Source organism: Dysidea avara, chromosome 1 (assembly GCF_963678975.1).
Source record: "Dysidea avara chromosome 1, odDysAvar1.4, whole genome shotgun sequence".
NCBI lineage: Eukaryota > Metazoa > Porifera > Demospongiae > Dictyoceratida > Dysideidae > Dysidea > Dysidea avara.
The window spans coordinates 26,882,789-26,906,414 of record NC_089272.1 but is presented as its reverse complement, the minus strand read 5'-3'; the positions used below and the strand labels follow the sequence as shown (position 1 = coordinate 26,906,414).

Genomic DNA, 23,626 nt, shown 5'->3' with positions numbered 1-23,626 from the left:
ACCATTAGGCATGTCCCAAGTGATGTCTATAAGCTACACGTCCAACAAACTTAATATGTAACAAAAATAATGTTCTACTGAATAAATAACTTATTGACTGACTAAGTAATTCGAGTGTAACTCACAGTAATTGCAGGGATGAAATTAAATTAAGGCCACTTTGGAACTAGGGTGGTGGAGTAGGCCAAAGAGTAAGTGGACTAACTTTGGCAATAAATGTTCTGTATGCTGGAAGTGTTTAACAGACATGCATGGCTTATTGCATGCTATTCTGGGAAGTGTAGGGGCTGCCCCCAACAAAATCTCTGAGATAGTTTTGTTTGCATGAATTACAGTGTAAAAAATGAAGTGTGCTTTGCACACAAAAGTGTGCCCTGTGACACCAAAGTGTGCTGTTTTGGTGTCACAGGACACACTTCATTTTTACAGTGTAAGCTGCTGCTTACGTTGTTACAGTATTCAAAGAGATGTGACTGTCCTATCAGAGTGTGGTTGACTGCTTTATTAGAATATCTTGATGTTTAGTTACAAGCATTGCATCGTAAAAGTGTGCGTGTGTGTGGAAGAGGTAGGGGGAGAATTGGGCTTCAGTTTTTCATCAGCTTTGTTTTGAAAACATATTTGATTAATTGCACCAAACCAACTGGCTGATATTATACTATAAAATTTAAATACTACTATTTTCATTTTTTTAACTTGCTTTGTACATTTTCTATATTTTAGTGTAATTTATATATGTATGAGAGGTTGAGAGACTAAATACACTATACATATATTACAACAATGGCCAAGCCAAAAGCTATAGTATTTTCATATTGCTTCAGCTATCAGTGATTTGTATAGTATACAACTACAGTCTATTATACCTCATGGATATCAATTTCATAAACTTCAAGTTCATATTATTTAGATCCGCAAAAAGAGGGCTTATAAGCTTTCCAATTGCATGTGCCTGGTAACCCATAACTTGACTTGTGAATAAAGTACAAGCTTTACATTTGGTGACTTTGAACATGTCACTATTGTTTGGTGTAATTTTAAGGGTGATAAGTTAAAAATGTGTGAGGAATTATGATCGGTCAAACTTGGTAGATCTAGTCGCATTTAGCAAGTAATGTTCATACAATCTGTAATAGCTAGAACACATAGCATGCTTGAACAATTCAACAATGTTACTTGTATCATCAGTAACTAGCATATAAATCAGTTTTATCATTGTCTTTCCAATTTTAATAGGTGCTGAAGACATTACAGATGGTCCTGGAATACCACTACCAAAAGGGTATGTAAAAATGCCATAAAACTGTAGTAACAAATTTGTTGATATTATCACCACTTAGATTTCTCGACCACCGTGTACCTATGATATCACAGTAGCAATTTTTGATGGACAGCCTTTTACTCAGCTACTTTGGGGAAATACACTACTAAATTAACTACTAATACTACTGTAGCTACCACTGGCCTGAAGTATATAATATGGGAATGAAATACTATACAATATTGTAACATTAGTGTAGTGGAAAGCATAATATAGCCAACATGTGCTGTTGTCTATTAAATTTGATGAATCCAGTAGCTTCTATAATACAGGGTAGCTTATATCGAAAGTATTTTTCTTATAATATGTAGTGCTGTGAAACTAGTTATCTGAACTTCAGGGTCCACCTATAGTGATCAGGTAATTGAGAAGTCAAAAACCCTGAAAGTCATGTGCATCTTAAAACAATTATATTTAAAGCCTTGAAAGTAACTTAATTTTTACTTCCAGCTATTCTAACAGATCATTTATTATTCCAATAGAAAAATCAGTTTCAGTGCTTGGTTTAATATGACTGCACATCCACTACTGTCCAAATATATGACCAGGCCTGCAAAAACAGGGCATGTGGGCACAAAAAATTTGCCTACTTGTTCAAACTTCATGACCCATAACTTTCTATGCTATTGCCATGACATTTTCACCTCTTATTAAACATTTTAATACACATGTTGTAGACACAAATATGCTATTCCAATACTGAGATATGACTTGTTATGTGACAGGGTGTAGTTTGTGCCCACATGCCCTGTTTTCACAGGCCTGGTCACATAATTAAAATGTACTGTATGTCTGTATAAATATACTTAGATATCCTAAAATATCCGGGGATGAGACTGATGGAGGACAACCTGCGACGAGACAAAATTCTGCTCCTCCTACAAGAATGTACAGCACAGAATATCTCCCTGCTTTTATCTATGACCCACAAAAGGGACAATCTTTTTTCATTCCCATGTTAAAGTCAAGAAATGGGCAATACTCTGTTATAACTCAACCAGGTAATTTCAATAGACAGAATTCTGCTCCTGCCACTGTCAGTAGCAGCACTCAAAGAAGTAGAGTGTTAGTAAGACAGGAATCAGAATTGTGACACTAGTATTTGTTGTGTGGGCAGTGATATACACATTGTATGTACACTATTTCTAGATACCCTGAACATGAATATTCATTAGGATTACATACAAAGCACATATAGGTACATGATGGTGCAGACTCACAGTGCATACATAGTACGCATTTTAATACAGTCAAGAGTCAACAAAGATTGCAATACAGGATATATTGGAGTGCCATCCCCTTGTGGGATAGAGTAGATGTGACAGACTGACTTGCTTCCTCTAATTAAACTACGTATGCTGGTATCATCATTATCATGTTGTGTAGAATGATCATGTGATCCATCGGGATGTTAACATGTATCACTCAAATGTAGGTCACATGATCTGAGACACATCCTTGGCAACTATCTCCCCAAGCACTTCCACACAACTAAACAATAACAGTACAATAATTTACATAAAGCATTACAAGAGACACAATGGACCACAATGACGTCGTAACGTAAAAATGGTGGTGATTGTGGGAACTTTGTACAGGGTTGTATTGGGAAAGGTGGCATTTCACTATGATAATGTTAGTATACAGCAACAAGGCACAAAGGTGAGGTGTACATACTTACAAAACAAACGTGCACCGTTTATATCCATAACAAAACTTAGGTCTGGTTTTGCTTGATGGGATTATTTCCCATCACTACATCACACTAACTACCCTCTTACCTTCATTATCCAATGTTCCCATGTTGTGAAAGCCACAAACAAGGCTTATTTTAGGTACTGCAAATAAAATGTGGCAAAGTCCCCATACCAAACACATCCATTTTGTCAATTATGACATTAATGTGGATAAGGTCCATACACACATTTTCACGTACAATTAGGTGTGTAGTACCCCTCCCCTAACATTGAAACAACGCATGCTAATCCAAAGGAGATACTATAGATAAGATCTGTTAGTTTTGTATCCTGAGCTCTGATTAATTATGTTAATACAGCAAAAAACTTTTGAAGGTCATCATCATAATTTTGATAAGAGAACAAAGACAATGGAGCTCCTACCTAATTTAAATATATGTAGGGTCATGACCCATAGGGTGTACAGTGAAATATACCATGGAGCACTTTCAGATGAATGAAATTACTAACAGTGTCCTGGTTGTCAAGGTGTCCTAATTTTCCAGGTCAGTTTATATGCTAGAGACACTTTAAGACCTTAACTAACTACATGTCTGGATTATGTAGATGTCCTCAAGTATCCACATTAACAGGTTCATATATACAGTTAATATCCACATTCCTCAAAGTATTTACAGTGTAAAATGCCATGTGGTACACACTTACCTTACAACCACCAGATCAGTGGTACATGACAAGATGGTACACAGACTAGAGTTTCACCACCTCCCCCAGTGGCTGGTGTTCTGTGTTACATTTCACGGTACACTCCGTAGTACCATGGGTGGCACCTCACCTTCAGCAGATACAGAAGTCAAACAGTCCTACACAGAATTAACAGATGAACACGAACTATCATGGTGAAAGCCACACAGACACATGCATGCAACCACACACATGCGCGTGCACTATGCACATGCGCACACTACACACACATTCACACTGCACAATGTGTAGTAAAGTGGGTGTACATACCTGTGTCACACACGTACACAGGTCAAGACTTATGTGTTCACCCCATAAAATCTTCCAAACTACTCAGGCGTAGGATACTAAATAAGCAAATAGAAGCCTTGAATTTAGGCCAGATGAGATGCCCGCAAGGAGGATGGAGAGACTGTGGCGCCTGGATTTGTAGCTTATATTTTGTACTAAAACCACAAAGTGTATGTAAATCCTTGTTGACTTACAAGTAGAGGCTAGGGTAACGCAAGATTCCTGGCCCTACCTGGACACACACGTGAGGTGCTGCCATTAGCCACATCACTAACACATCACTTGTTGGTGGCGTGGCTAAACAAGTGGTGTATTACTGTGACCAACATGTGGAGGTTGCACCAAACACACATACTATACTCACCATAGAGGTTCTAGGCATGAACAAAGCTGGTTAGTTTAACACATTCAACACAGCCTCACATTCAGTTAACTTGTACAGACAGGCTCATTCAGTAGGTATGCTTTATAGCACTAAGTAGAGCTTTGATACTGATAGTATTGCTGATTGCCTTTAAATGACTCATCATTATTATGTATTCTGCATAGGTGGTCAGAGTGGGATAACTGGCTGCCCTCTGTGCTGTTAAAGATATAGCCAACTTAGTAAGACAAGAAATGATTGTGGTATTCCATCATTAATCCCTATCGATAGACGCTAGATTGTTCTAAGACCACTAATTTAGCCACTTGTTGAAGCCTTAGTTGTCTCCAAAATTTGCCACCACTCCAGCTAAAATTAATACTACTCAGGCCCACAAGGCACAAGAGCTAATCATTTCAGCTGGTTAAGGTATAATCAAGGCTAGTACTAATTTTTCAAAGAAACAATACCACAGCAATAATACCTTCAATCCTTCATAATAGCATTCTTGACGGCTTGCCCACTTCACTTTCAACATCTGGCAATTAGCTCTAGAAAACTATTACTGGTCCACTATTCCAAGAGTCGCTGGGAGTGGCACTACAGCTAAAGCTAGGGTAACAATGACACACAAAGTGTAGGTGGTGGTACATGACGCACCTGGGAAGCAGAGGTATTAGATTCCATTGTTTGTGACGTGATGAAAATATTAGAGTACGAGGGCATCTATTGCCCGTAGGCATTCCAGTCCAAATTTTAAATTTTGGCCTTTTTATATGCTCAATAGATAGAGTATTGATTGCCGTTCTTAGAAATATATAATTTGTTGGGTTGGAATTAACTACTTTGGCATGCACAGTGTTTTAAAACTTTAAAAAGATACATTTTTTCTCCAGGGTTTCCCATACATTTTAAAGGGAAAAATGGCACAATTGAATCAGGAAGCCATCTAGCAATCTGGACTGTCTTGAAACTGCAGTTGCTTCTAACTGAAAGTTTGTACATATAATGTCAGGTGTTATTGGATCTCAGCGATCTTTGTATGCTTTGTAGTGAGCAAATATGTTTCACCTACTGCACACTTCTCAATACAATGGTACATACACACAGGCAAGAGGCTATCTCAAGTAAGTAAAACATCCAAGTTAACAACTTATAAAGGTAAACAACTAAAGTGGAAGTGCCACAATGATGCAACAATACCTAAGGCGGAGTTGTGGTTTCAATTATGGCATTTTTATGCTGACTTTGAAGTGGTTTGTATTTTTGAGCTGATGACACAGCCATCAGAAAATTGCTCTGGAGCTGAAAATCGCTAACCCGAGCAAAGTAACTACGCACTTTAAAGTAAGCAACAGTGACTACCTTCCACCCGACACTACGTTTTTTAAAGTTTTAAAGTATTCTACCATAGATAGTATATAGGTATACACTATCTATGATTCTACATACATTGCATGGCTTAGAAAGATTACAAAACAACACATAACTTACTTATATGTAACGCAGACGACAAAACTAAGATTTTCATGATGATCAGCGTGTGGACAAACCCCATAGCGATTTTCGAGCTCGGACTACGCTTGTTGTTTTGTGCCAGGGTTCTATTTGGGAATATACGGAGAAAATTTTTATTAAAAAATCTCGGATACTGGAATGAATTACATGTAGGCATTAATTGGAGTTACACGTGAGCAGGAAATGTGCCGGTAAACCTCTACCCAGAGTGAGTTCCATTAGATAGTATTCTTCGAATATACTGTCTGTGGTTCCATCTACAGGGTTTAACATATTGTGTATCCGCGTTTGTGCCTTTAGGAATAAATTGGAAAAGAGCGGAGTGAAGAAAAGAGCAGCTAATGAAGATGCGGAATAGTGTAAACCCGTGTAAGCAGACACCACCATTCCAGGGACACTGTACTACAAGGTAATATCTGTACTCTGTATGTACTGTAAAAGTAGTGATTATTAATGTAGTCTCGTGCCCGAACCGCGCTTTTTTTTTTAACCAGGCGCACGCCTACAGTTTACTGAAATTGTTTCCGTAAACGTGTGTGTGTGTACATATCTACCCATGTTTGTCCATACGCACCCACGTGAGCAAAATCATTAAATAAAGGTAAAAGCAGCTTTTACGTAAGAATTAAAAGCGAATTGAAATCTATATCAAACTTCTGTAAACTTTGCTCTGAGGTGGTTTCTTTTCGAAAGTCTGAAATAGGGTGTGGCGACTTTCCTCTGACTTTATAAATAACCTTCCCTTTGGGATTTTCAGGCGTTTAGCAACTGAAAAACAGCGGTGCAGGCCTCGTAGTCTACCAGGAATAGCGTATCCCTTCGAGTTGAAAGGGGACGTATCCCTTACGTATGCGAACGAAAATGAAGAGCAGCCTTGAGGCCCTGTTGAGAGAATTTGTGGGAAAAAACACGTTAGTCACACTATAAAACAGTTTAGAAGATACTTCTGTGCGTAATATGTTGGTAAAAGCGGTTTGTTTACAAACGCTTCCTTAGCAGTACATAGCAACGTAATTGAACGAATTACAAAAATTTCGTGAATTATGGAATACGAGTTTAAAATAGAAATGCATAGTTGGTTAATTCATATACTGTCTATAGTTAATTCCAGATGAGTTAGCTAGCTGCATGGCGCCTGGTTTTTAGAAGTAGCACAACATCAACTTGTTCCATTTGTATTTGGGTGGGGGAAACTTTTCTCCACCATTCTAAAGGGGGGAAAAAAGCGTTCTAGGTACAAGACTAGTATAAGTTTTGAGACTAGTATGAGACCAGTAGTGCTCTAAATTTTTTCGTGGTACTGTCCAGTTCAGTCCATCTTTCCACCAAGAGTGTGAAATAAAAAAAAATAGAGTGTCCTACTGGAACAAACTCTTAAACTCACTGAGTTAAGGGTGCTAGCGCCTTTTGAAGCCACACAAATGCTGTTGTTTTTACCTATGATACAGGCAAAAAGAAAGCTACAGGAATCTAAGCTACTGCTTTGAAGATTGATCTAACTTTCTACTATACAGAGACCAAAGTATAAGATTGTACCTTGTTTCATTCACGCGCTATAGTCCCTCAAAGTTAATCCATACATTTTTCTCATTCTGAGATACTGGCTGCTTGCACACGCATCAATTTCGCTGTGAAATTCTTCAGTAAACTTGTGGAAACTTAGCGCTTGGATTTGTCTTGGCAAGTCTTCTTTTTTTGAGTTATAAAACAAAGAGCAAGTGCCCATGAGCGAATTTCGACTTCCAGGCCTTGTAACTTTGTGCTAGATCACAACAATTATAATTCCATGCACTAAAAGTTTGCAAATTTATCACTGACGGTCCACCAAAAGTTTGGTAGAGATCTGACTATCGTGTATTCCAGAATATCGCCTTTTACAATGCAGTGTAGAACATGTGCACGCCGACCAGTTATTACAACAAATTCCAATAAACCACAAATGCCAACTTTATCAGATAACAAGCTATAAAGAAGTTCTGAACAAAAGAAAAGCTCTTGTTCCTTTTCTTTACACACTGGGACACCTTCCTGTTGCTTGTAGAGTTGCCAAGCCTGCTCTTCGATAGGTAACCCTCGCACAGTCAGTGTCTTGTAATGGGTGATAAATCCAGCTGGAACATTGTCTCTACCTAAGAACAGGTGTACAATTGCAAATACAACTTCCCAGCATACACTATCACTCAAGAAGAGAAAACACAGGAAGAAAGTGTGTTGGCTACAAATCAGCTTGCCACATGTGTCTTCAAAACTAGCACTTACTTTCAGGCTAATTCACTCTATTGTCACTTTTGGGCACCCAGATGATCATTTTCGTGATAGTTTTCAAACAAAACAGGCTGTTTCTTGGCTAATTTCTTTGGCACAAAACACGGCGCCTACATGTAGCATGGATACTTTGAGTATGTACTAATATGATGCAACAGCTGCATGTGGTTATGCGGGTTATTCCTTGAATGGCTTCAAAAATTCGCTAGCACCCTTAAGTGCTAAACTCGCTATGATGCAACTGACTATATTCACCAAATGTGTTAAACACTTTAATCTGGGACATATAAAGGTAGGGACACTTTGCAATATATCTCTATCAGCACTAATTTACCTTTGCTGAAAGATCTTTGTGCCTATAAGCCTTTTCCATAATCACGTCACAAAATAAAATGGCGCAGTCTATTTGGAGTATTCTAATTTTTTTGCTAAATGGTGGCCATACACTTGGAAAATAAAAGCAAGTGGTTTGGTGAGATGGAAGAGAATCAAGGCTGTTGTCTTATGGATTTTTCCTTGTTAAATGCAAGCGATGAAGCAGGAGCTTCTCTACTTAGAAAATCTCTGTCTGAAAGTGAGATCAATCGGGAAGACGCCGAGCTGACTTCGTGCGAAAGTGAGTTTAATGATATCCAGGCTGAATCAGTGGATGAATGGCCATCTTACGACTATATAGCAGGCCGCAATCTCACAGGAGGACAGTATTGCTGCGTACCACTGTGCAGGAGTTCCTCAGGACAACGACTTGAGAGGGAGCGTTTGGGAATGGCCAGATTATCGTTTCACTCGTTTCCTGGTGTTAAGTCAGACAAGGGCAAGCTATGGATAGCGAAAATTCGCTGAGATCCTGGTCCTAAATTTAAGGTGAACCATAATACTAAGGTTTGCTCACTACATTTTACTGTAGATGACTATATTAGTGGTGATGCTACTATCCATTCTAAGAGACGTGTGCTGAAAGCAACTGCTGTACCATTAATTTTTCCCTGGACAGTTGAAAAATTAATGCGAACGTCTATGACCTCAAAACTGGCCATTTCTCCAGATCAGCGTTGCGACATGGTAGAGTCAGTGGAAGTGGATGATTTTACATGTGATGATGAGGCTGCAGCGTTTGAAACCCATGATGATTTAGATTCTGCTCAAGAAATAAAATGCCAGTGCGAATACCTGAAGAAGAAAATTGAGGAGCTGCAGTGCAGTCTTGCTGAATTAAAAAGTGAATTACAAAGATCTCTATTTCGCTTTGAAAACATAAAAGATGATGATGAAATGGTGAAATTTTATACTGGAATACCTGACCAAGCAACTCTTATGGCATTTTATGAAGAGATTTTGGAAGATGATGCAAAATCAATGAGATTGTGGATAGGCAAAAACAGCAAAGATTGTTATGCTGATTCTAAAACAGGTCGGCATCCTAAGCTCCCACTTTTGGAACAGTTTTTCCTGACTTTAGTGAGGCTTTGCTTGGGTTTATTAGAGCAAGATTTAGCAAATAGAGTTAGCGTATCAGTATCATCTGTATCCCGTATCACTGCGACCTGGATCAATCTGATGTATCATTCCTTCAAAGCCATTGAACGCTTTCCACCTTGGCATATTGTAGAGAAGCATATGCCGGATACATTTAGAAAGGAATATCCAAATACTCGCCTAATAATTGATACTACTGAGCTTCAAGTTGAAAGGCCATCTTCCCTTTTAACCCAGTCATGCACATTTTCTGCATACAAAAACAGAAATACTGTTAAAGTGCTTATAGGAATATTACCAAGTGGAGTTATTGCATTTGTGTCCCCTACATATGAGGGGTCTATTTCTGACAAAGAATTGACGCAAGTGTGTGGAATTCTGGACAAGCGTGAATATGGAGATGAAATAATGGCCTATAAGGGATTCCAAATTCAAGACTTGCTTGCTCCACTTGGTGTACGCTTGAATGTTCCACCCTTTCTGAACTCAAAGGTGCAAATGCCTGTGGCTGATGTACTACTCACTAGAAAGATAGCCCACTTACGCATTCATGTAGAGAGAGCTATTGGTCGAGTAAAAGATTTTCAAATTTTACAGCATACTCTGCCAGCCACAATGTGGGATTCTATAAATGAGGTTATTTGTGTTTGTTGTATGCTAACTAACTTAAGTCCACCATTAGTAGCATAAAAAATTAATATTTTTCATGTAATTAAAAAAAAGTGACATTATATTTGTCTATTATGTAGTTATGTAAAAAAGTGCAGTGAATATGATACATCACATCAAAGATGACGTAGAATCATAGTGGTTAAAACCATTGAATATTAATACCAGTGGAGAAGGTACTGCTACCTGCCACCATTTAAACAATTCATTACAAGTCAACGGAATAAATATACCACCTCTCATCTTCTGTGATGGCTTAGGCTCACATGGATACCTTCTAGCATAATAAGTCCCTTTCCCATTATCAACAGATGTGATCACTGCAATATCTCGTTTTAAGCCAATGGCTAACAAACGAAGTTCTAAGTCTCCTCCCCATTCTGAGGGATCCAAAACAGTTTGCCTTTTCTCTAGCCACTGTATCATAGAGAGTCCATCTTCCTTACGAACATGAGGACATTCATCCATCATCTTACAAACAAGTTGCCTCAAAAGATTGCTGGTGAATTTGTCACCTCTACTGGACTTACTAATAAAGTCTGCCTGATGGGCAACAGCATGATACATACAACTACCGTCACCATCAACTAGATGTCTAACAACATTAATCTGTTCTAACACAGCAGTCAATGGTAGCAAGTTGCCACTTTGTGCTGATACACGTTGTATGGACAAGCCAGGCTTGACTGTAGGATGAATCGTAGATGCTGGCTTGACTGTAGGAGGAATAGTAGGTGCTGACTTGACTATAGGAAGAACAGTAGATGCTGGCTTGACTGTGGGAGGAATGGTAGGTACTGGCTTGACTGTGATAAGACCTGAATCACTAGTTGTTGCGATCATGTAAGGAATAATGGATGGTAAATATTTCTCAAAGTAGAAGGCTTGAGCCTTAGCAATGATGTTTTCCATAAAGGGTTTATTGTAGTACACGCGTTGCACAAAAGTATCTTCTATTGGTGACCATACAACAAAGTCACACCATTGCAGTCTGATAACGTGCATTTCTGTTTGTATTTGATAGTAGTATGCGTGCGTGGTTGACAACTGAATTTCTCCATTTTCCTCTTTGAGACAAAATGGTGAGCTTTTCCTGTAAACATCTGAAATCAATGACTTTTGACATAAAATTGGACATTTCACTTCTAAACATCCTTTCTGATTGTCACCAGATTGTGTTGGATCTAGAACAATCCCGTCAGGGCTAGCAGCCAACCAGGGAGATGATTCGTCTACATGTAGACCACATGGTTGCACACTGACCGTTACTCCACGAGCCCTGTGGTGGTTGACATAGGAAGCTATGGCAGATTTCTCATGTTGTCTTCCATAACGTCTTGCACTAACATCAATAGACTCTTGAGAAAGCTTCTTCATATTAAAGGCACTTGTGCTGTCTCTTTTATGGCATACCTCCTTCATGATTGAAGATGTAAAGCGCAGGCAGGGTTCTTTCAAAATTCCAATGCTCCGAGTTAGATTGTGCTCGTGTTTGTAATTCCAGGTCAATAATACTTGCACCAGTAATATAGACATGGTTATTGTACAACTCATTCACTAAGTGCTGATTCTCTAAAGCTGGAATTTCCAAATTTGTATTTGACAATGTGCTGGAGGCTTTAGATGTATAGTTGTGGTCTTTTTCAACATGTAATTGTTTAATATAGAGTTGCTCTAGAAATTGTTGCTTTTTCTCTGCAGCACGAGATAGTCGTTCATTCCTCAATTTTTCTTCCCTACTCTGAAGAGGTGGTGGTTCATTATCTAATAATTGTAGATACCCAGATGTTCCATATCTTTTAAGTGTAGACTTAGTTTGAAATGCCTTCTTTAGTTCACTGACAGTGGTAGCTTTCAACAATGCAGTGTCAGTAGCATCTAATTTCTGCTGTTGAATAGTCTGCAAACGCTCAGTAAACTTTCGTGCTTTATTTGGGTCAATGATCCTTTTGGAGATGGGGCGACAATCCCATTTATTAATTCGATGAAGCTTAGCCCTCTTTTTCACTCCATATACTTTCTTCTCCAAAACTACTTCATCAGTAGGTCGAGCATCAGCGTCCTGCTTTCTTGGTGGATTCATTCTGCAAACGTTCGGTGCAACCTTTTCTTTCTTCTTCTTGCAGACCTTGGTGTATATAATCCTCTAAACAATACAAAGTACCAGTAACGTGATTGCAGCAACCAGACAGACCAGCTGTGCATGTACAATACGCAGTAGCTACTGAGCTAGATGACTGACAAATTACAATATTAACTGCATACACCCTGTCTTTCCTCATTGATGGAAGAACCTTGGCAGTGATACAGATAAAATCTTTCAAGTTGGGCATAGGATGAAACTTGATACCTTGGATATGGCCATCATGAAAGAACCGATAAGCTTTACGTAAGGTTCTAGTAGACTCTGTTGGTAAGCCAGCAATTTCTTTGCTTGATGAAGCACTATCGTCTTCTGCATCATTTTGCATGACCTTGTCCGCTCGTTCATCTGCAATGCTATCAAGATAGCTCACTTTTGGCAGAACCACTTTCCTGTCAACCAAGAATTCATAAATAGTCCCAAAAGTTATTTCAGGTAGATGGACCAACTGCTTTGTCCAAAGTTGATCTTCAGGTTTAGGTATTGACTGATATATTTTATACAACAATGATCCTGGCTGTTGTGCTGCAACATTTGTGAGTTTCTTCTGTACATTCAAACCCCTGTCTGGATCAGCAAGAAATTGATCCCATCCATATTTGATGTAAAATTCCACCCTATAGGCATAAATTAAAATGATCATTGTAATCAACTAGTCATCTACTATTACACTACACACATCAGTACGTGAGGTTTTAGTTTCAGTGAGCTCAAAGGATTAGCTGACGGAGCTAGCGCATGCAGCTACTTAAAGGTAGACTAGACAATAACAAAACAAACAAAAGGAAAACTTTAAACACCGTCAAAAGCAAACGAGAAGCGTACCTTTCAATTAACTCGGGTTTTTTCCCGCTAACTGGAGCTCCTCGGCACGCCAACCACCGTTTGAGTTGAGTAACGCTCAGTTCAGAAGGCGATTTTCCATTTAAGGAAGCCCCTGCTATATCGCTTTCATCTAGTAAGGTAACATCTGTCCTTTGACAATCGTCAACCCCTTCCATCTCACCAAATGACTTGCTCTTATTTTCCAAATGTATGGCCACCATTTAACGAAAAAATTAGAGTACTCCAAATAGACTGCGCCATTTTATTTTGTGACGTCATTATGGAAAAGGCTTATTTGCGAAATGTTTTAAAACCAGTCCTAATGGATACCAACACTGATGAATCACATGAACTAACTCTTTTGTGACTCAAAAATCATTCGAAAAGTTTTCTGCACACTTCCAGGTACTTCAGCTCCAGTGTAACACTAACAGTATCACTGGCTGTTAGATGTTTAGGCACAATAGTCATTCAAAACTTGCTCTTACTATAAGAACATAACAATAAGTGTATCTACACAAATCATAATATATATCACAATGTCAGTGCACATGTATGCGTACAATAGGCCAGTAATATTTTCACTACAGACCTGAATCATTTTAGCAGGTGCAACATTATGCTTGGTCCAAGAATCACGTAATACATATGCATCACGGGAGTTATGGAACAATTCTAGCATGTCCCTTTCTCAGTCTCTGACATTCTCTTGAGTATAAATCCATTATTGCTTTCCAGCCAAAGTGTACTTCACTGGCATCAGTGAACTTTTGTGCCCCACCCTCTTGTGAAGCAAGTAGAGCATTGGTCATATTTTAGCTAAAATTAATACAGTTACATATGACATCAGAATTAGACAATGTAAGCACTTACTTGGTGGTGTGAACAAAATAGCCAGTAAATACAACTGGTAGGATTATACAGATTGGTGAACCAGGGCCATACAGCATAAGGATCTCCTGTACTACTTGGCTTATACCTAGTATTACCTACTAGTATGACCATGTGTAAACTTAGTTGTTGTCAAGTGTGATGATGCACCATCACATATCAGTAGGCTGGTCTTCAATCCATGCACCTACAGTATGTCAAAAGTAGTCTCGCTTGGCCAGATCCTTTTTTTTTTTCCTGCGGACTGCCATCAAAAATCTGTGTTGGTTCCTACTGTAGTAGCGGTAGGCGACAATTGGTCAGGGGCCAAAAATAATAGGTGACGATGACCACCACTTAAACTTGCTACATAGTCTGGTTTCTTGCAGTCTTGACAAGCGCCCAATGTTAGAATTAGCAATTCAAAATGGAGCTCACTCTTGCTTTGGAAGAGCAGTGAAGGATGCTGGCTTTGGTTCATTAAAAAGCCGAAGCAAGAAGGACATTAAAGGCATTCGTATCTGGTAAAGACATGTTCGTTACTCTTCCAACGGGCTATGGCAAGTCCATTATTTATGCGATTTTGCCAAATGTATATGACAAGCTCAGAGGTATATATGCTCATGTATTGTATTTACATTACTTCAGCTTGAACATGTAGGGACTGGAAATGCTATTGTTGTGTGCATATCACCCCTTACTGCCATCATGATTGAGCAGCAGAAAAAATTTTTATAGGGAGGGATAAAAGCAGAGTTTATGGGAGAATCACAGACTGATCCCAATGTTGACAAGAGAGTTCTTTCGGGAGATCTTCAGCTACTGTATATTAGTCCGGAGAATCTTTTGAAAAACCGCAAGTATAGATCGATGCTATTGACGCCAGTATACACCAAAAATATGGTTGCTTTAGTTGTTGATGAGGCCCATTGTGTAAAGACTTGGTGAGTATCAGTTTTCTATTCATACAACTTGTTTACAGGGGAGATGATTTTCGACTTACTTTTGCCCAAATTGGTGACCTAAGAAGTATTATACCGGAAAATGTTCATGTGCTGGCTTTAACTGGAACCACCACACCTGATGTATTTGACTGTGTCACAAAAAGATTGTCCTTGAGAGATACTGTTGTTGGACTCTCCTAATTGTGATAACATTAGATATCATGTTGAGCCATTGCTAGCAGTAGATCACCTCTGTGATATGTTTGTCACATACTTTCGTTCCAGTCGTACTGAGTTCCCTAAAACTTTGATTTTTTGTCAAACAATTGGAGAATGCTTACAAATGCACCGAACACTAAGAAGATTGCTTGATGAAGATTTTACTACACCACCAGGTTTTCCTGATTCCATAAACACCGTCTGGTGGATATGTACACTCAGGCATCATTTGATCATATAAAAAAGAAAATTTTAGAATCGTTTATGACAGAAATGGCAAATTGGGGTTATTGATAGCAACCAGTGCATTCAGCATGGGTGTTGATTGTCCTGACATACGTAATGTAGTTCACGTGGGCCCACCATCTTCATTGGTACAATATGTTCAAGAATCTGGCAGAGCTAGACGAGACAATGAATTTTTGGATGAACAGTGTAAGTGCTGAGATGTTTGTATAGAAAGTTGTACATGTATAGCTTGTACACAAAATGCTTAATTAATTACGATAATAATTTACAACTTATATCACAGTTCCATTAAGTCTGTGTTTTAACCAAGTAATGAGGTTCTTGTACTTTAGCTGCTGCAACAAATTATTGGCAAACTTGAATAATGGGTGCTTTCATGCACGAGTGAGGCTATACACCTGTTGGTCCTTCAGACACTGAACAACAAGCTCAAATTCCCGCTGAATAGATGGGGCAGACTGTGTGTTAGAATTTGGTGCACATTTTCTTGTACGCTCCTCAAACTTTGAACATACTGAGTGTACTACTTGTATACACTCAGCTGCAAGCTTCACACTGTTGTCTGTCATGTTGGACCCCATGTTTCGCATTATGCATTTTAGGAGCTTGTTCAAGTGCTCAAGATGCAAATCCATTGGAATGTTACGTCCAATGATGTTTGTGGTATTGACACATCTAGACCACTTCAATTGAGTAGCCTGTCGAGGTGAAAGAATATAGTTAATGTGCAATTGCAGGTTCAAATATTCAATACTGTAATTCTTTCGCCTTGCTGCTTTAAATATCAATAGCAAAAATTTCCAAATTCTTTTAAGTTGCTCTCTGTTCCCTTCTTGAGTGGCATCATGAAAATTTTCCCAGATTAACCCTAGAGTCATAACTTCTGTGGCATACAAAAACACCTTGTCATTGGTATTCGAAGTTTCAGGGCTTGATGGTGATGGCAAAGTAATTTTGTTAACAAATTTTTCAACAGTGCCTTTCGACAAATCATCCAGGCTTAAGTCTCTACTTGAGGCAGTGCAAATTGTTTCAGCAGCAGCTGCAATATGCCCTTGCAGCACCACTTGTAGGAAGTCTTCTGCTGCCTTCATGTTGTCTCCAGGGTCTAAGGGCACTGCACTCCAGTGTAGCAAATTTTTCAGTTGATACAATGTACCCTTCTCTGCAGCGGAGTTCTTACAAAATAAACATTTCCATATAACCTACAGAATTACACACGGATCAGTATATCACATAAAATACAAGAACTTCGTGCACGATAACTAGCAAACGAAACATATAGATCAAGAAATATAAGCATACTCTCATCAGTGTTAGTCGTGCATGCCAGTCTTCACACCCTCCAGCCGTCCAATTGAACTGTCATCATGGCTTCTTGCAGATTGTGCACCTCGACTTCTGCAAACTGTCAACTGGTCCCCATCGAATAAAATTCCGTGATAAAAATTTTCAACAAGTGGTAAATCCTCCCCTTGGTACACAACCTGATGAGTTGTATGTTATGCATAATAGTGCACATCTCATCAACCTTGTTCTCATTAAACAATTGCAAGCCAAGGGGAACCTATTTGGTACAACAGTGTACATACCATTCATATGTTAAATGAATACTGACTACTTCTGACATCTGACTCATTTCACTGGAGTACTTGCTGGAGATGTGCCACTGAACAGATTGAGTATTAGAAGAATACTTAGCTAAATGCTGCACAAGAACCCTACAATATAAATACAATAGTTAAATGTGTATATAAATTATCTACAGTTACATATACACCTGCTTACAATGGCTTGTAACTCTTTCAAAAGGGCTGTGAGATCTACAGGTCTGGGAAGTAAAGTTGCAGGGTCAATCTTGACATGGTGTGGAGTCACATCAGACAAACCAGAAAAATCTACATGATCTCTGACTGCAAATGAATGAAAATAATGCAGTGATTTAGTTTGATGATTGAGCCGCTGAATGTTAGCCCGAATATTTTTATCAATGTTATCACCCACTATTTTGTATTCGTTTGATGCGCATGGTTGAGGTTCAATAGAAGCATTAGAATGACTACTTTGATCCCCCTCTGGACTTGAGGAATTGCCTTCATCAAGTGTAATTGAAAAATCACAATTTCTGACAACATCCACCTCAGCTGCTTGTGGAAGGTCTTCAGCTCTTTCATGATCTTCTTTGCAGCAGTTCTAACATAGACAAAAAGAACAACCGTCAAAAAATCTTCAGTAGCCTTCATTACTTTTGAAGGGTCTTGTTCCACCACAGTCCAATTCAAAAGGTTTTTAAGTTGATATAGGGTACCCCTATCCCTTGATCCTTTTTTGGAATACAGCCTTTTCCACATTGCCTACAAGGTTTGTGAATTATCATACAGTCACTTCATAAGTATTGTGTATGTACTATACCTGAAGTAAACACATCCTAGCATGCCAGTCTGCTACAGCTGGGACAAAACCCTCTAAACGGTGAAGTGCATCGGTGTCATCATCCCTTAATCCTATAGCACCTCTAGCACGCGCCACAGTAAGTTGATCTCCAAACAGCAGTATTTGGAACAATCTGGAATCATCTATATCAAATGACTTGCCTTCAATCGTTTCAGTCCTTGATGCCACATCAACTGGTACATATTTACTTAGGTCGTCTAAGATCTCGGTCATATCTTTTAGCTTTGCTTCATTTTTGAGAACCAGTCCAAGTGGCACCTATAAACAGAAGAATTTTTTAATAATGGAAAGACAACACAAGCAGGAATACACTGGATATTCTATTGCTACACATGCCACTCTAGATTTACTGGCCATTTCTTCAGAATAGTCACTCTTGACGTGCCATTGAACTTCACATTTCTGAGCTTTAAACTCATCCATATGTTCCACCAAAATCATTGATAGATGTAAACATACACTTATACATACATACCTGGTAACTAAAGTCTCAAAATCCCCAAGTAATTTTTGATGTTCAGAAAAATCTGGTATAATCTTCTCTGGAGATATGGTAATATGTGAGGAGCGACTGTCCGACAATCCAGAAGTATCCAATCTGTTCAAGACAGCATATGAATGGAAGTAATGTAAGGATTGGGTAGTACGACCTTGATGCTGGTATGATGGACGTACATTTTTGTCAATGTTATCTCCTACGATCACATATCCAAAACAATTATTTGACACATTAAGTGAAGCAGATTGAGTTGTGTGTCTGGTTGTTTATAACTTGATTGCTGGCTGCAACCAAGAGCGGAGAAGAATTCTGTACAGCAGAACATTGTTCCATATCTACAGGAAGGGGGCTACTTTGCTCAGGCAAAGACACTTGTTAGCAAATAGAATCACACAGTAATTCGCCACAACTTTCAGCATCCTGGATATCTACAAAATCATTCAAGTCATAATAATCATCATCATCTTCTTCAGTAAACTCAGAAATGTCACCAACAGAGGAATCATCATTAGAACAGCTGCTAACACCATCTGAGCTAACAACATCGGAGCTAACTTCAACATCATCTGAGCTACTAAAGAAAACATGATTTTCATCCATGAAAAATATTGGTGAAGTGCTGGCTGGCAACATATCACTAGTAACCTGTGCATTAAGGTACATGATAAATGATAATAATCATATTTCCATAAAATAACCTCTCTGTTTTCCAAGATATCATTAGCCCAACTTATCACATCTTTGTCATGTCTATCTGATATTTGCTTCACTGCTTGCGCAGTTGCTCACACAGATAAAGTAACCATAAATGGTTGCAAACAATGAAAGACCTGTTATAAAGTTTTCATATGAGTTAACACATGCATAGAATGATAAAAGTACCTGTTTGTGAACACCATTTCCATACAATAGCATCGATACTGCCTTCTGCACTTGGCAAAGCTGCTTGCATTGCATCTTTAATAGTATGGAAATTAAAAAACAAATAAACTTCTGTTTAGCCTTTGGTAACAATGATTCCAAGAAAAACCATATTGTAGGGACAGTTTCCTTTAACTCTAAACTTAATAAATTCCAGCTAAACTTTTCCAATGCCTTTGGGGAATCTTTGAGCTGTGATGGCTGAGAATTCAAGCATTCCATTTCTTTTTTGGCTTTAAAGGCCAATGAGTCAATTATGGGCTCTTGAAAACTATTTGAATTAACTGCCTTCTCAGAGCAAGCATTATAACTCCTTCTTGAAAGAGACAAAGCAAAAGGTTTTCGTACTGGAGTCATCAAATGCCTCCTTGTTCGATCACGGCCTTTGACTAATATCTATAACACAAAAAAATTATTTACACTTAAATACAGAATTCAAACACAATCCTTACAGATACTTCTGGTGAAAATGGCGTAGCAGCAGCAGCAGCAGCAGCAGCAGCAGAATTCTGATTAAAGAAACAAATCAATAACCAATTAAATAATTACGATATCTTACTGTTTCATTGTATGACACCGATTTCTCTTCATCATTGTCTAGTGTAGCAGCTTCAGCAGATCGCTTCTCACTGGTACATACTCTGGAGCTTGACCATGAAGATGTGGTGCATACCTTAAGACATAATCACATTACAAACCTTGTCTGGCACACAAGTGCTTGAAGTTGCCTGAGATGTAACACAGATGTTTATCTTGGAAACAATCTGTGAAGACAATTCAGAAATCTTATCACAGGCATCATTGTATCTCTTCAAAGTTCCTTTGCAAGTTGAACAAATAAATGTTCTCTCTCTGCTCAGCTTGAACGATGATCTTAACGAATGCCCTGGCCATGTAGCAGAAATCAAAAAGTTCAGGATGGCTACCTCTTTATCACAGGTTTCTCCATGAAGCAGTCTTCGGTCTTTACTCGAAGGTACTGGCTTTCGACACAATCCACAGTATTCCATCCTATCAGTGATCGCTCGACGAGAGAAAAGGTCATCTCTTAATTATAAGCGCACTGGCGACTTAAAACGTGTTTGAATCTGTCCACAGTCTCAAAGTGTTAAATGAGGTGCTGTCACAACAGGCCTATTGGAAGTGTACCAGACCCTATTTCGAGCAGGCGCTTATAATTTCTAATCGATAAGTGCTGTGGGGAGAAATAGTGGTCTGGCTACGTGAGATTACTGTTATGTGTGTTTTTTTGTACGTTGTATCTGTCCAGTCAGCACGCTATGATTCTCCCAACAATTTAAGCCTGTTACCAGCTGAAACACAACACAACAACACCAAGTCCACTTTAATACGTAATAAAATTTTTGTTTGACAGTCGCTCAGTATCCTGTAGCCTTAACTAGCTTTAAATTACAGTACGATGTTTAAAAAAGTAACGACAGATTCGCAACACTCACAAGGTCGACAACTTTTTGCGAAACATTCTTAAGCTACTTGCAAAACAGAAGTGTTCACGAGGTGCTGACGTAATATAGTAACCCTTCCCATAATTAGGTTAATTGGCTGGTGAAGGAATGTTTGCAAAGTACATGGAGAACTCTTGGGGATGTGTAGTGTGTTCACGAGCTAACTGTAGAGAAGAATGTTCACGATGCTGTTCATGAGTTAGTGAGGAATGCTCATGAGGTTGAGTGACGAATGCTGGCTTGCAAGTTGCATGTGGATTGTGTACAAGTTTAGTAAGGAAAAAATGCTTGTGACTCAGTTGAAGCAAGCTCAGTGTGGAATGTTTACTAGTTGAGTGAAAAGTCTTCATGAAGTTAAGTGAACACGTGCTTTGTAAGGTGAGCTTTAGTTGGAAGGCTATTTTAGCTTGCTGTTTTATCCATTTGTGTATATGTTAACGGTAATATAGCTAGCTACATGGCTTACTGTTACTCAGGTCGAATAGCATCTAGTGGTAATCTTTATCTCATGTAGGTAGTGAAGAGCAATGATAAAACTTGTTTACAACATTACAATAGTATTTGAGGAGTATTAACAGTGTTCCTGGTAGTGGAGTGTGACCTTGTTTTCTCTGTACTGAATATACACACATATCTTCAATTCAAACTAAGAATTTCAACAGTGTTTCTGGTGGTGGACACTGTGGTCTAAGTTTAAACGTTTCATCAAAGTACTGCCTATTCTGAAGAGTCTACACTGTGTTCCTGGTGGTGGACCGAGTTGTCTATGTTGCAGCACTGAAGTATGTTTTCCGTATTCTGAGGGGGTTTACACTGTAGTGGACTAAGTTGTTGGCCCTAATATTACACCATATGTCTCTACACCGTGTGACACAAAATCTGGACACTAATCCTATAGAAATTTTTTTCGGTCATTTTGTGTTGTATGTATAACTACAGTGTATCTATAAATATGCAATCAGAAGAGGGGTGGGGGAAGGGGATCTATACATATTTCAACCTTGTTGACTTGTAAGAACTTCAAAGATGAGCAGTCCTGTAGTAAATTATCTAGGCAGCACCCATTGGGTTATAAGGGAAATTTTATCCTTGACAGGCGTGACCTAAAGATGTCTAAACATGACAGGCAAATGTGTGTTGAACAAGTAATAATACTGTAGTTGCCCACTTGTACTATTGCCAACATGTATATAATTAGCTGTGCCATCTGTCTTAGTAAATATTTTACAAGCATTATATCTGGTAAAATTAATTGTCTATATATATTTTTTTTTACCAAGAACTTGTACAGGAAATATAAGGCCAATAATGAAGAAACAAGTATAGAAACACAACATTTCTAGTTAGTAACCATTAGTGTCTCCACCTTTCTCAATTATCTTTGGTAGCACCTTGTGAAGATGTCCGATATAATGGCAGCATTTTCTGACATCAACTACATCCCAAAAAGTAGAAATCCCACTTACTAGCTCCTGCTTTGTAGTTAGTTTAACCTCTCTGCGGATAAATTCCTTTAACTCATGCCAGAGATTTTTGATAGGGTTGGAATTAGGGGATTCTGGGGGAGTGTGCCACCAGTTAATGTCAGCATCACTATAGAAACTGGTGAGCAGCCTGGGAACAATGTTTGGGATCATTGTCCTGTATAAAGTGATGTGTTGCTGGTGGAGGGAATTTATCTTGAAGAAATGGCAAAAGTACTTTTTGAAGTATTTCACAGAATAGATCCTTCAAAGATACAAGTTTTTGTACAAACTTTTCTGCTGATTCCTGCCCAAACATGTACTTTGACAGGACAGGGTTTTAGATGTGGCTTTTCTCCTTCCTTACAACAAAAAATTTGGTGAGTTTGCAGCTGGACATTGTCTTGTCATTCCAAATGACATCTTCAAAGTTTTGTGCAGGTACATAGTTGCCCATTCCAGTCTTTTTTGTTTGTTCACGTGTGGATTATCTGACAGTAAGTAGATTTGCAGTATACCCAACCTAACTTTTGTCTTCCACATAGAATTGTAGCCAGAGATTCATAAACACCGTAAATAGCAAGCCTACTTTGTAGTTGAGGTGCAGTGCAGTAGTTTCATTGTCCTCCCTCATAGTTGCTTCAATTATGGTTTGAATTTGAGGAGTTAATTTTGGCGGAAATCCCGAGTCAGGCTGTCTAGCTATAGTACCTCTTGTGGTGTAACATTATATAAACTGTCGCACTCAGAAACTAGCAAATTGCTGTTCCCACCTTTCATACACAGCTTCCAATGCTCACACTAGCTTGGGCGTGCCCGCAACGTGACGGTATAGCAAGACCATCTGAACAGAGATACAAATTTCAGTGACAGTGAAAGAAAACAGTGCTACTCATGCAAGCATGCCTTAGCCTCGGTTTTAGTGCCGCCCCCAAGGCTAGGCTGCCTATCATCTGTGCTCATTATCGTGAATGCCTACTTCTCCAGCGAAGCAGCGATCATGCATGGCTACTAGTATGCGTAGCCCAACGCGTAGTATGCAACATGTCAGAGTCGAGCCATGTAGTCAAGCGTTCCCTATTCATGATTTATCCGTTGTAGGCACGCGCCCAATTATTAAATTACTTTATACAATAAGTCGCGAACATTTCTCACGAATGAGGAAATAGTAGATCATTCGCGAATGTTTTCTTCTGCGAATCATTCCCATTATATGGTAGTTCGTGAC

General features: G+C 38.8%; 2 protein-coding genes, 1 long non-coding RNA gene and 1 pseudogene across 11 annotated transcripts in view; 3 read left to right on the top strand and 1 right to left on the bottom strand.

The window, feature by feature from the left end:
• Positions 1–2,460: 2,460 nt before the first annotated feature.
• LOC136260579 (uncharacterized) lies at positions 2,461–6,031 on the bottom strand. Of its 3 annotated transcripts, none has more exons than XR_010703619.1 (4): positions 5,912–6,031; positions 4,902–5,029; positions 3,724–3,881; positions 2,461–2,812 (listed from the first exon to the last, which is right to left on the bottom strand). It is a non-coding gene; the product is annotated as an uncharacterized lncRNA (long non-coding RNA). The 3 variants fall into 3 exon arrangements; XR_010703621.1 differs by lacking the exon at positions 5,912–6,031 and adding an exon at positions 5,078–5,879; XR_010703618.1 differs by lacking the exon at positions 5,912–6,031 and having other exon boundaries at positions 4,902–5,867.
• A 37-nt stretch (positions 6,032–6,068) lies between these two features.
• LOC136260527 (E3 ubiquitin-protein ligase TTC3-like) overlaps positions 6,069–23,626 on the top strand; it is a 79,792-nt gene continuing 62,234 nt past the window's right edge. For all 7 annotated transcript variants that reach the window (XM_066054345.1, XM_066054328.1, XM_066054318.1 and 4 more), the window contains exons 1-2: positions 6,069–6,143; positions 6,236–6,344. The gene's annotated coding sequence lies outside the window, so the exon portion shown is untranslated. The remainder of the gene's footprint in view (positions 6,144–6,235; positions 6,345–23,626) is intronic.
• On the top strand, positions 8,678–10,366 carry LOC136241022 (uncharacterized). Its single transcript, XM_066032223.1, has 2 exons — positions 8,678–9,014; positions 9,108–10,366. The coding sequence occupies exons 1-2, from the start codon at positions 8,678–8,680 to the stop codon at positions 10,364–10,366; spliced, it is 1,596 nt and encodes a 531-aa protein (XP_065888295.1).
• On the top strand, positions 14,589–21,961 carry LOC136240970 (ATP-dependent DNA helicase RecQ-like; annotated as a pseudogene).